This window comes from Melanotaenia boesemani, chromosome 9 (genome assembly GCF_017639745.1).
Source record: "Melanotaenia boesemani isolate fMelBoe1 chromosome 9, fMelBoe1.pri, whole genome shotgun sequence".
Lineage (NCBI taxonomy): Eukaryota > Metazoa > Chordata > Actinopteri > Atheriniformes > Melanotaeniidae > Melanotaenia > Melanotaenia boesemani.
Window position 1 is genome coordinate 21,544,071 of NC_055690.1, and position 14,464 is coordinate 21,558,534.

Genomic DNA, 14,464 nt, shown 5'->3' on the forward strand with positions numbered 1-14,464 from the left:
CATACATTACAGCCTCGCTTGAGGGGCATGCTTAATGATAGGCTCTTTGCACAACCCTGACTCTAATGATCTATTAAACTATACTTAGTCAGTAATTATATGGACAGTCTCAAAAGGCTTATGTGTTCCCAGAAGGGTTTGCTAAACATAGAAAAAAAAAAAAAAAAGCTAATGTCTAATTTGTTTTAAATTTTAGTTTATAATTTAAAAAAAAGAGAATATTTTCAATGGGTGTTTTGTCCTGCTATGATCACATAGGTGGTTTAAGTATTCTTCCAGCTTTGCTTGGAACATTTAATCCCTGTCTTAGCTCTCTTCTGCAATTACATCCACTTTTACTGTATTTACTTCTCAATTTGTCTGTAATTGTCCATATTAAAGAAAAAAGACAGAAAACAAAGAAAAAATCAGAAAAACAAGCAAGCCAAGCTGTTCATGTTAGCAAATTATACTTGAGAACTACAAAGAGAAGTCAGTCTCTTTTCTAACAAGACCATCAGAAAATTATTCCAGTCATTAGCAGAAATGTCTTAAGTTCAAGAGCAGATAGAAGCTCCTGAAATGAAAGAGCCACATTAATTAGGCTGCACTCTGTAGATTGTTTTGAAACGTTTGACATGTGTTTTACGCTCTACAACTTAAAAGCTATATTGAAGCAGAACAAACAGTGATCCAAACCTTTGACATTTTGTCATGTAAAACTGAATCGTATAATACTGAGTTTAAAAGCAGGTGGAACAGGCAGGACTGTGACCTAGCCTTGACGGCGTCACCGAACACCACAGGCAATCAACATTTCTGCTTGTATTATTTAGCCATGTAGTTGTACACATAAACTAGCTGTTTTTCTTTATGGAGAGGTCAAACCTATCTTTTCTCTGCAACTGTCTGAGTGATTTAATAAGTCAGAGAGCCTGAACTGTATGCAGAAGCAAATCTATTAAGAACCAGAAGCAAATGCATCTTGTCTTGTGGAAATAAACGGGTAATGAAATCAGGAGCGGTTAACCCTTGATAGGAGGGCATCAGCAGCAGAAACAGAGAAGATGTATCTTGATGCTTTTGAATATAGAAAAAGGTACTATCCACATGTATCTTTTCCTACAGTTAAGTGCTGTTAATTCTTCTTGCAGACATAACACTTGCATCTTGACTTTTAAACAGAAGTTTTCTTGCCGATACATCTTAAATTTCATTCCTATACTAGAGTCTGCCCTGCTGTCAAGGACATTATTACATTTGCATATTGCATGCATACATGACCTCTACACTTCCTTTATATCTCTCTATATACTCATGGTCTATCATACATCCTGTATGGACCTTCTGATTACTTAAACTGATATACATTCACCCATAGTTTTGCTGCATGCCAGCAAAACAAAACATTTGGCGTTTGCAGGATTTTCTCTCTGTGAAGTTGGTACTGGGGGATGATTGGCCTCCCACTAATGGCTAGTACTCACTGCCTCTTCCTGTCGTTCTCTGCACTCAGTATCATTGCAGTTACCCCCGTTGTCTTCACAGCAGAGTGACTCATGTCGGCTCATCTTGTGGTCTGAGAGCTTTTTCCACCTTCCTTCTTATCAGTTATTTAATTCACTGACCTATTCACTCTTTCTGTAAGAACACCCATTATCTGATTTGCCTAATACCCTCTCATCCATTTTCCTCTCAAAGATGAAAAGGGCATTTTTTGGTTTTTCATTACATGCCTGCAACTTTATTAGCTTTGAAATCTCCAGGAGCCTGTCAAGGTTTCAATGTGCAGAGAAAATAATGGTGTTTGCTCGTTTGTGTAAAGCTGATACAACACATGAAATGGGATATTTCTACATGGCAGATTCTTCTTTCAAAGAATTTACAGAGTTTAGGAGCTTTGTTCGTTGTTTTATGATGGAAAAATAATTGTTTTCACACCAGTTTTGGTTCCTTGTATTTAACTTAGACTGCACTTTGATTAAAACACAATTTAAAGGCTTATGGAAGAATTCTTGTATTATGTAGTTATGGTAAGTGTCTTAAGTGTCTTACTGTCTTACATGGCTTACTGGGACGCTGAATGGAAGTGAGCCATCATTAAAAATGCCTGCCTCATCTTTGCTTTTGCTGCTCTAACAAAGTCAAAACATCTCTAGAAAAGGTCTATTTGCTTTTTAAACATTAACCATTGCAACACACACATGCTACCCATTCCCATTTGTTCTCAATGTCATCTGCCAACTCTTCCTTCCTGCACCTATCATAGTCTCTCCACTACTCATCATTCCCTCCAACCTCTCTTATCTTCAGAGTTCCTGGCCTTGGTGGCTGACAGGCAGAAAGGTAGACCAGGCTTGGTCTGGCTGTCATAAGCTAGATGGCACAAAGGCAGGTGAAGGCCACCACCCTGAGGGGGGACTGGTTTCTGACACCTCTATTAACCTTCAGGAGACGTCCATCCCCTGTCACACCCTACACCCTCATTTTTCTTCCCTCATTCATCTTTCACCTGTCCCCTTTCTGCTGTTCCCCTGGCAGAGGAAAGCTTGTCCCTAAAGCAAAAGATCCAAATAACAAATTACTTATATTTTCCTCTTCTACCAGCCTGGAACATTTCAGTATGACATGAATTTTTATCTCAATTATTCATAAGTCTCAGTGCCTTTCCCCCATCTCCTTCCCCCACTTTATTCCAGCTTCTTTCTCTGTGCTTCTATGAAATTCATGCCCATTAACTTTGAAATTTATGATTAGTAGTAGTGACCTGCATGTCAGGAAATACATATGGCCAGAACAGAATGCATAATTTTGTGTAGAAACACATAGCTAAATGATGTGAACGAATACGTTTCTGTCGCTCTCCCATGTCAATCAACCGGAATAATGGAAGTTAATGAAAACTGAGTCCTACAGATTAAATCGGATGTGAAGTTGTTCAATGAACACATGCCCTTTTTACCTTGACGCTGATTCAATATATCATTTAAGGGTAATTTAAACAGATGATGGTGGTTTGTGGCAGAATATGACTGCTTCTTTCTAAAAGTACTGCATTCAGTAATAATCTCCTTCTGTCTTTCTGTCTCACATTTACTTTTTCCCACAGGAATTCTCTTTACTGCGACTGGATGATGTGGCAGACCAGCGAGTGAACATTGTCGGTTTTTCCGTCTTCAACAAAACACATCCATTTTTCCAGGATTTTGTGCTCAGCCTCAACCGTTCCTGGCAAGAAAACTGTGACCATGCACCGTTCGCTGGCACCCCAGTTAGTAACTCAAATATATAATCTCACAAAAAGTAAAGACTGTAAGGACTGTAACTGTAAGGATAATAGTTTGGCACTATCTCCATAGGCATAAAACTTTGTAATAGTTTTTTAATGGTTCTTATGTTTAGCAAATTCACACACACACACACACACACACACATCTATCTATCTATCTATCTATCTATCTATCTATCTATCTATCTATATATATGTGTGTATATATATATATATATATATATATATATATATATATATATATATATATATATATATATATATATATTTGCAACGTTTAGCTATGTAAAATATCCGGGCATCACATTTATCCAGTTAACTGCTGTAATTTCAGGTGTTGCTGTAGGTTATTGTTCTTTCATTAGCAGTTGTTACCCAGCTTATTACTTTTATAATAACATATTCCTTGTTCAGTTTACTTTAAATGCACAACAAAGGAACTACTTACCTTCCCAGCACTCCAAATGATGCGCTGCTCATCTGAACTGTGTCAGATGCTCGATGTCTAATGTATTTTGCATCGCATTTTTTAATGATTGACTTCAAAACATCACCAAGTCGCTGTTTTAATATCTTTGAATGGGAATTTTGTAGTATGGCACAATTAAGATTAGCTTCAATCTCATGCTGGGCCAACAGCTTTTCTTTTTATATTTTAGCCAACACACTGGGCTCTACAGGTATATCATCCTCACTCATTTTTCTTAACATCATTATATCAAAATCACACCAGAAACCTGGTGTGCATTTTAGTGAACTTAGCTTAAAGTGTATATTGCCACCACTAATGTCCTGCTGCAGCAGTGTGTTTTTATGCTGACTGGCTAACATAGAAATAATATTTGTTGATTTTCTTTTGTCATTTGTATTTTTTTTAATGAGAGGATTCAATATAAATTTCCCGATGATTATATAAATGGTTGTGTGTTGTGTTAGAAAAGGGTGCATATTTATAATAATGGACAAACATAAGTTTAAAAATATGAGTTAAACTATTTGAAGCTAATATTTAAAAAAAAACTCTAATGTTGTAGGTTTTTTTTTTTTTTTTTTTTTTTGTTTGTTTGTTTGTTTGTTTTTTGTTTGTTTGTTTGTTTTTTAACATAACAGTTCACCAAACAAACAAAAAAAAAAAAAAACAAGGCCACCCCTGCTAAATATGCTGGAATGCTTGAAGCCACCCCCCCACCCCCAAAAAATGTCTCTGTTTCCTTCGAGGTGGATGGTGAAACAGGTTAAGATCATGAAATGTGCTCTCTGCCCAGCAGGTCTCTCAGATACTTAGTAAGCCTGTGATAATTAGGACTTGTGGCTAATTAGCAAATAACTAAAAAGAATAAAAGCTGTCGGCACCCAAGCATGAAACTGATTAACCCAGTTAGACATGTACATAACATACTGCCTCATTCACTCTCATATTTTTAATAAAAGCATAAGGATGACCACCACAGTTCATGTGTTAAACTGAGACAAGAATGCATTCAAAGATAAAGTGTTGCACTAATTCACCAGAGACAAGAAAAATGTAGGTGGATATGATGTAGGATCATCGAAGAACAATGTTTAACAAGAAAACCAATAATGCTTTATTATAATTCAGAATGTTGCTGCTTAATTCTCGCTATCTATTCTCTGATTAGTATTTAAAAAGAATGATTTCTAAGAGTTTAGAGCTTTGTTGATATGAAACTGGATGGACCTGTAAAACCGGAGCATCAGTCAAAATTATATGTGTGAGGTGGACTATAAGAGCTTTAAAACTCTTAATTTAATGTTCACTGATTTAGATAAGGAGACCTAACATGGCACCTTCACCCTTTTTGCCTGGATTTAGAATTTTCTAATGGTCTCAACAAAATATATGTGAACCATACTGGTTCTCAGCATCAGTGGTGTTAGGTTTGGTTCTGGACAGTCTATTTAAAGCAATATTTAATGCTACCAGACATTTTTATTGCATCAACTGAGGCAGTAGGTATCATGCAAAAGTCAGTGATTTGAACAATTCTACCCACAAACATTTATCCATGATTAATTCTATGAATTAGTTCCACATTATCTGAAAGTAGGAAACCAAAGCAGGCAATGTGGGGTAAATACATTTAATTAAAATTCCCTATAAAATAATGCTGGTTTTACAGTGCAGATGTAAATATGAGTAGAATATAATCAGAAGGCTGCTGTAATATTTTGAGGCTTACTTTTTACTTTTAATGGTAGCTTATTCATTTAACATCATGTACATCCACAAAGTCATTAGGATATAAAGTTAAACAAAAGGTTTATTGACCTGTGAGTGTAATGTCTTTAGAGACAGCTTGGGTACACTGTATTGCTCTGAAATTGTACATCACTACATATTTCAGCCATTTTGAAGATGCAATCTGCAACTTAGCTGTTGAACATAATGTAGTTCGTTTTGACTCACCAAACTTTTAAGTCAGCACAATCCCTATCAGCCATGTGTCGTATCCATCCAACATTTGGATCATTGCATCTGTAATTCCATTAAACAGATATACAGCAGTGAAGCGTGGACTCTCCCCGAGCTTCCATTGCAGGGCAGCATGTATACTATAAAATGTACATAGCCGAATTTAGTGCTAGGTGTTTGTAAAGGAAAGATGAGAGGTAAAGCTCTCCCATGTTTTCTGGCCCTTGCTGGGAGAGACGGGCAGTAATTGGAAAGGTCAGGAAGTGCCAGCCTCATTGGGGATGATACCAGGAAGGACAGACAGAGGGAGGGAGAGATAGTTTTCAACACTGTCAGCAGATCAGAGACCTTCTAATGATCTAATGGAATAATCTCCCTGCCACTCCAGGGATGGGTTAACCCCTTACAGACTGCAAACAGCTGACATGTTGTGCTTTCTAGGAGTTTTTGCAGCTTTGTGTGTTACAGTGTGTGTTGGCATAATGTATTCACCTCTTTCCTCTCCCCTCTCTGCAGCTCTCATCAGCTCTGCTCTTTGATGCGGTATACGCGGTGGTGGCAGCAGTCCAAGAGCTGAATCGTAGCCAGAATGTTGGCGCAACTCAGCTCTCCTGCAAGTCCTCTAAGATTTGGGAGCACGGCACCAGCCTCATGAACTATCTGAGGATGGTAAGATTGCCTTTACTGGGCACAATGACAATGTCAGGACTCAGCAGTACTAAAGAAAACAGATATTTTAGGAAATACAGTTATTTTCTTTCTTAAATAAAATCAGCCCACAGTAAATGTGCCTAAACTGTGTTTTTCATCATTTTGTTAATTGTTGAAGAATCTTTGTTTGTCCTCTGTGTCTCCGTCCGATGTGACTTTCTCCACACAGTACAAGACACACCATTAAAATTATAATAACTTAGGCCTAAGGAGCTGTAAACAACCCACTATGTTGCCCTAAGTGCAATAAAGCCGTCTGATGAGTTTTAATCATGTGACATTAAATGAAAAATGAGACACATGAAAAATCAAAACATAAAATGTCATGAAATGCCAAAGCAAACTTAAAATTAAGCAACATTCACATCCAGCTATAATCAAGACAGTAAAGAAACATGTTTCACAAAATGTTAAACAATAATTGTAGTTACAGGACAGAATATTAGCTGTACGGTATTGTCCAAGTTTTTAACATGAAGTTAAAGTCTTGAAAGTCTGCATGAAATCTAATGGTCATCTGACTATAAAAGATTCAGATAGTATACAGATTTAAAGTAAGCCATAGTACTGTTGTTTTAAAGAAATTATGACTGGGCTTGATTTCCTTCATTAAGAGTTAAGAAACAAGACTCATGGCCACAGTGTGGAGCGTGCTGTATGAGTCTGCAAAAAACAAGTCCTGACTGCTGACTGACAACAAAAGTTTGAGGAAAAAGATAAACAAGAATCATTTTGGAAAAATGTGAAAATGAAAATAGAGCTTAGAAATTTCAGAGCAGATAATGTCTGTGTTGTCATCTTATTTAAATTTATACTCCCTACCATCTCAGTCAGGTTATCTTGTCTCTACACTTTTACTTAAGGACAATGAAGGAGGATAGATACAGATAGGCTGTCAGCAAATAAAAGGTGTTTTTTCTGTTAAGTAGAAATCTCTGTAAATGATCTAAGTACTTCATCTTAGCATGTCTAAAATCAATCTGCTTGTCTTTCTCCCTCATAGAATAAAAAAGAGGGACTAATCATTCTTTCTTTATTGTAAATTGAAGCTATTTCACTCCTGTCTTCTTATAAATTATTCTAAATTTTGCAGATAGGATTCCAGAGGCTGATAAATGTAACCTCAGGTCGTAGAGCAAGTGCTGCTGAGAAGGAGAAAATGCAGGAAGGATTTTTTCGAGGAGGGATTTTTACGTGTTGCTGTCTCTGTGTTGGATAGGTAGAGTTGGAAGGTCTAACAGGCCACATTGAATTTAACAGCAAAGGACAGCGATCTAACTACGCCCTGAGGATCATGCAGAACAGCAAGGATGGCCTAAGGCAGGTAAAGTAACTTTCAGTCTTAAACATTTTATGTTGAGATTGTCTTCAGATTGCATAAGGCAACACCACAAAGCTTTACATTAGCTTCAAGTCAATGTGACTGGCTGTAAGAATGTATGATTTCTTTTTTTTAGATATGCAGTAGTATGACTGTTACTGGCCACATGTACTCCTGTCACAGTTTTGTTCCCAGTGGTGCACTGCTTCTGGCAAATGTTGCAGTTCTTCTTTACAGCAGTGGGGTACAGTTACAGGAGATAGATCATGCTGCAGGGAGCTGTGAGAGCTGTGAGAACTCTTCCTCACAAACAATCTCCTTTATCCTGTTATTAGAAGAGTGGAGGAGCCAGAGGAAAAAAAAAAATAAAAAATTCGGTATGCCTCTTTGAAGGTGAAAAAAGCATATTTTTAGAGAAAATATATTTAGTTTTAAAAAGAAAAAAAGGAGCTAGCTTTGAAGTCAGCATTGTGTCTGCTGCTGTTAGACATGTCTAAAACTTTAAAACTGTGATTCTTCATAACACAAAACATCAATTTGTAATTCTTTACTTGTTTTACAAAATGACTCTAATACAGTAGATCAGCAGAGATTTAGTGGGAGGTGATGATTATGATTAGTAAGCCCAGATTTGCCTGAGTAGATGCTGGGTTTTCAAGCTAGTTAGTGAAAATAGTCTGCATGCATCACCAGGCTGCATCACAACCTCGGAAAGTAGTCTCACTTTTACATTAGGAGACCTAGCTTCAAATGCATTACAGTTTATTAATAGATAAAGTACATTTGCAAGGCTTACTAAGAGTGGAAAGAGTCAGTAATGAAATGTACACGACAAAGGCTTTGAGCAGCTTTGACTCTTGTCAGTTAATGATGGCAGAGCTCTGTGTATTTGTGCAATGTGCTGCATCTATTATTAATGGTTTGGTAAATATTTTAAAGCAGGGATTCCATATTTGTCATCTCAATGGTTAACACATCAACAGCTGTCTGATATGTAGAAACCATGTTTGAAGACTTTTACATAGAAACAAAACTTGTAATCACTATTGGCATCTGTAGTGGAATTTTTATTATATTGTAGAATACAAACTATAAGGGTTATGTGTATAAAATTTTCCATTACACATCCCAGTGTGTTTTGTCATTACAATATCTAACTAATGTTATAAATAATGTGACACACTTAGAGTAAGTTTTTTTGAGGCCCTCTTATGAAGAACCAGAAATCAAGAGTTTAGTGAACCAGTTAGAGACAACAACAACATCCCACTGCTTCAAAGCTAAGACCAACGAGGGAAAATCTGTTTAGCCAAGGTACTCTCCCATCCATCAACTGCATCTCCAAATGCCCTGGTGGAGCTGAGCCGTCACCAGCGGTGAAAATCTATTGCTATATGTGAGTAATGAATGGAGGGAGAAAAGAATTTTAAAGTAAACATCAGCACAAAAGGAGCATAAGCTTTGAATAGATGAATGATGGAGAGGTGTATTAAGATGAAGAATCAGTCTCTGGTCATGTTTACTTTTATGGTAATAGCTGGGTTTTACAATATGCATGAAGACTGAGTCTTTCAAATGACTCAAAGCCATAAAAGTTTATATTTTGTACAATGATGGGCTGTGACAGATATCACAGTTTGTTGGGGGGGGGGGAATAAATAGGAATTTAAATAAGTTGACAGTAGTTGGCATAGCGGCCTTAAAAGTGTATAAAATTTAGAAATGTACATAAATTTGGTGTTTTTCTTGCCAGCTAAGTTTCCGAACTCAGTGTGCAACAGTAATTATAATTGTTTATGACATTACATATTTTAACATACACACTCAGTGACAGTTATAACTTTTGTATTTGTTTTTTTTTTTTTTACTTATGCTGAAAGATAAATGTTCATAGTCATGAGGGACCCAGCACTGATTAAACCTGGGTGTGGCCTGGAGCTGTAGACAAGAAATATTAGAAATTAATTCTTATGTCTGCAGCAGTATGGCAGCTGAAATTATTCAGTATATTTACAATGGTCTATGTCATCTATCTGTCATATTAGAATGGCAAACCAGAAAGTGCTCCTGAGTATTCCTAATTATTGTAAATGGTGAGCATCTTGTTTTTACTAAATGATTTATTTGAAAAATTTGAATTAAAAAAAAAAAAAAAAAAAAAAAAAAGAAAGGAAAAGAAAAAAAAACAGCTTTTTTTTTTTACCAGTTTGTCTCCTTTGCTTTGGTCTCATTGCAGTCAGCACTCTTTTTTTTCTATTGTTTTTTTTTTTCCTTCATCCCGTATTCTTCATTCTTAATAAGAAGATGACAGCTGTTTTTACCTGTCACAGCATGTGTCCCCAATCATGAACAAATAGCACTGATGATTCTGAATGTAATCATTTTTACATTAAATTAACAGATGATTATATTTAGCTTGTTAGATACACCTCTTAAAAAACAATGTTCTATAAAAAACAAGAGGTAATATTTCATTTTCCATTTTAAGGGCTTACATTTGATGTAAAATGATATGTGTTTTGTCATTTTTCATTGTGCTGTTGCAAAGTGTGCACTAATTTTCCCCTGGAAATATCCGCCCCTCACCCTGACAGGCATTATATGCATTTCTAATGTTCTGTCTGTTCAGCATTATGTACCATATAGTAGTTATTAACTCATCCATAATCCAACAAACTGTCACCATCCCACTAAAGCAGAGAGCTGTGTTTCTGCTTTCTTATCTGCAGCATTTTAAGCAGCTTTTATTGTGTTATGCTACAGAAAGTGTGGTAGGATAGAAAGGTTTCAGTGTTCAGCCTTTCGTTTGGATGATCACATGAAAGAGATATCAGGTTTGTGTCTGAGCGTGACGAGTATCTTTCCTAAGCTGCTTGTGAAACAAGTAGAAAGTTGTCCATCTCCCTTTAATAACCTTGTCCGTCTCTCCTGACGTGCCCTCTTGAGACTGGCACTGGGCCAGTCAACCAGAAGGATAATGCTATTTGGCCTAATGTGATGATTTCGTCCTGAAGTACTGTATTGCAGCCCTGCCAGTTATGTTAATGGAAAGAGGCAAGGTAAGGGATTGGGAAAGAATGGGGGTGTTGTTTGCTTTGTTAAAAAACACTTCCCACATGCTGTTGGGTTAGGGTTGCCTCAGTTGGGCAGACAGTGGAGGGGCATGGCTTTGGCAGGAAAGAAATGTGGCATGCTGCCCACACACACACACATACACATGATTTTAGCAAAGCAGCATGTGACAGATTGATCCTTTTTGTCTTTGGTTTAAGTCAAATACTAGCCTCATGCCTCATACTACCACTCCATGTCCTTCCTTTGAATGTACCTTTAAAAACAAGTATTTTTTTCAAAATGCAACCTAAAAATAAATAAAAACAAAATCTCTGTTCAACATTTCTGAGAAAAAAGAGGAGCAATCAAGCATATTGTTCAAGCTACTTTCCTACTTCCTTTCTTGGTTGTACCCATCACCCTGGGAAAGACTACTTCGCAACACCGTTCAGCCAGTCAGCAGTTAAACTTTCTATCGTTTTTCTATTTGTTTCCTTACTGTGCAAATGACAATAAACGCTTTGAATCTTCTCGACATGCACCACACAGTTGCTTCAGATTTGTCGGCTTCACATCCTTGATGATCTTGTTTTACCAAATTCCTAAGGTGCTCTGTTGGAAGGGGATCTGGTGATTGTGGAGGCCGTTGGAGTACAGAAAACTCATTGTCTTGTTTAAAAAATAAATAAAAAAAAACATTTTGAGATGATTTGAACATGGTTATCCTTCTGAAAGCTTTCATCAGTGGATGGGTACATTATGGTCATGAAGGGATGAATACGGTCAGCAGCAATACTCAGGCTGTAGCATTTAAACCATCCTTAATTGGTACTAAGGAGCCAAAAGTGTGTCAAAAATATAAAGTGAAGACCTACTTAGCTGGATATTTGTTTTAAACACACACACACATTTAAAACAAATATCCAGCCAAGGAGGCCTACTCACTTATGACCAAATGGAGTCTATGCCCAAAGCAATGAGGCCCCATCCACCTATTTAGTTGGGCAGCCAGTGTGACATTTAAATCATTGCCTGTGTAATACAGACAAGTTTCTTTTTACCCAGGTCCCACGTAGCTATTGTTTGTCTCAGACCAGCAGCTATGTTCTGCCTGGTGTGATCTGGAAAATCTATCTATCTATCTATCTATCTATCTATCTATCTATCTATCTATCTATCTATCTATCTATCTATCTATCTATCTATCTATCTATCTATCTATCTATCTATCTATCTATCTATCTATCTATCTATCTATCTATCTATCTATCTATCTATCTATCTATCTATCTATCTATCTATCTAGTCGCTTGTTTTCTGCATTATTTTATAACTTAATGAAAAGCTGTCATTGGATGTGCTTTGAGTTTGCATCTTTGAAGTAACTATCAGCTCTTTGTAGAATATTAATCAGTGCTTGTGTTGTAGCAAAGAGGGTTTAGGGAAAGCCATTAGAGTTTCATTTTTGCATTAAATCTGCATAAAATGAGTCTCTGCTCTTTTCCTTTGCCATAAAAGAACAAAGAACAAAACATGCCACTTAACCTCTACATCAGCATGAAATGGAAATTTTCACATAGTAATTTTTAGCCCTCCTAGCTTATCTGAATCCTGAAGGGCCAGTTCATGTTTCCTAACTGATTCTTTGTCCAACTTAAAACCAGTAAAGTGCATTTACTTTGATTAAAGTAAAGTCTGGTGTCATGTCCAATGACTGAATTACTACCTGGAAAATATTAAGTACAAAATCACTCCTTCAGCTGTGGTGTTACTTTTATACAAGTGTTCTACAAGCTGCATTTATACATTAACAAGAATAAGTTACATGAGAATATAATTTGGTTGTTAAGTTAATAATTTATTTGGCTCGGACAAGAATCATATTTCCAAAACTAGATTGGGCCTGTACTGCTGCCAAGCAACAAATAACATTTTCACACACACTAGTTTCTTTGTGCAGGTCTATGAATTACTGCACACCAGCTGTTTTGTACGTTGTTCATTTATCTGCAAGTTTACATTTATTTATGTGAAAAAGAGCGCTGAGAGTTTGGAGTCTTGAAACTCAAAGAAACATCAACAAGCAACTTTTTAACAAGCTTTCCAACCTGCTTGACAGAAGCCTTTTTTTTTCTTTTTGTATGCTTTTTATAGTTTCGGGCCTCATTGACCTCACATCATTGTTTAGTTTTATGAAGCATTAGTTTTATGTTTATGTATTGTATGCCCTTTTTGACCAGCTGTCATGGTTTCCCTCACCTAACATGAGACGCTGAAGCATCACAGAGCTTCTCTAAGGCAGCAGCTCTCAGGCTGTAAGACATAGGTTGCATGTTCTTGCCTCTTTGTACACCATGAGCAACATCTGTGACAGCTTGTTTACTCGCAGAGGAAAAACGGTATACCGGAAGCTGTCTGTCGCATCTGTTAGCCTCCTGGCCTGTTGAAAAGAGGGATTTTGCAGCAGATGGAAATTTGCTCTGGTATTTTTGGAGTGATGCTTCAAGGCAGAGAGGATTTCCTCACTCCTCAAACATAATACACCTCAACATTTTCCCTGAAGTTTTTGTGCAATGTCATATATTCACACAAATGATATTTGTGAAAAGATATCAATGGAAATATTTTTTGAAGTTTTGTTACAATTTTATGGCAGATCCACTAATGATGTAGAAATATTTTTTACAACACCAGAGAAGCAGAGCAATACATTTATAATAAAAATTCTGTTTTTATTCCCTCTGTTAGCATTGATCAACACTTACGAAATGCTTCTTGTCCCATCCAATATCTAACTGCTATATAAGAATAATTTAAACCCAAAAGGCTGGTAATTACTTAAGGCCTGAAAACAGCTGGTTTAGCCTACTTTAGCTGCAGGATACGATGAGGCGGCATGGCACAAAACATTTATTTGTTGGGTTTTGGCAGGCGAGGTAAATTACCCAGCTGTGTAGACAGTACTGTGAGCCAGCAATGAGGCTGAAGTTGGCATGGCTGGTGTCAAGGCTCCACTGGCACCTGAACACAGCTACAATCCAGAGGGGAGGTGAACGCTGGAAAGGAGAAAGATCAATGAGGTAAAAGGACAAAAATAAATGAGACAGAAAGTGGACACAAGTCAAAAATAGAGGTAAAAGAATAGACCAGGCTACACAATTTAAAACAGTGAAAGTCTGAAAAAGACATCACAGCTAGGGTTGTTTTTAAAACCTGTTCTATCGCAGCTGTCACTAGACTTAATAGTGAAGACAAGGACAGAGACCTTGAGTCCTTTTTCTCCATAGAATGACTAATCTTTTTTTTTTTTTTTTAAAGCAAGCTGACTGTAATCCTCTGTATCCTGTATGATGTCCTTTCATGAGTCTGTGTAATGAGCCTGATAAAGAAGCCTAATACAAAGAAAGTCTTGGCTCCATTTTGAATCTGAACATGTTTCTGAGGCTGTGCTCTCCAGATGGTGCGAACACCAGGGTTACACTTTAAAACAGAATTTCTCTGGATACATACACATGGTTAATATGACTCAACCTCTGTGAGAGAACACAGACAGCTTCCCTCCTCCATGAACATCAAACGACCCAGCAGTTTTTGAACGCTTACCCTTGTTGCTTGAATGGATTACAGCATTTGTTGTTGTTGGGGGGGGGGATCAGTAGTATGAGAGCGGCTGTCA

The 14,464-nt window shown here is 37.0% G+C and overlaps 1 protein-coding gene across 1 annotated transcript in view; it reads left to right on the forward strand.

Annotated features, from left to right (window-relative positions):
* The window catches only part of grik4 (glutamate receptor, ionotropic, kainate 4), a 247,302-nt gene that overhangs the window by 185,529 nt on the left and 47,309 nt on the right, over window positions 1-14,464 (forward strand). Inside the window, exons 8-10 of the mRNA XM_041995316.1 lie at window positions 3,089-3,250; window positions 6,219-6,371; window positions 7,633-7,737. Of these exons, the coding sequence (XP_041851250.1) occupies window positions 3,089-3,250; window positions 6,219-6,371; window positions 7,633-7,737 (420 nt within the window). The remainder of the gene's footprint in view (window positions 1-3,088; window positions 3,251-6,218; window positions 6,372-7,632; window positions 7,738-14,464) is intronic.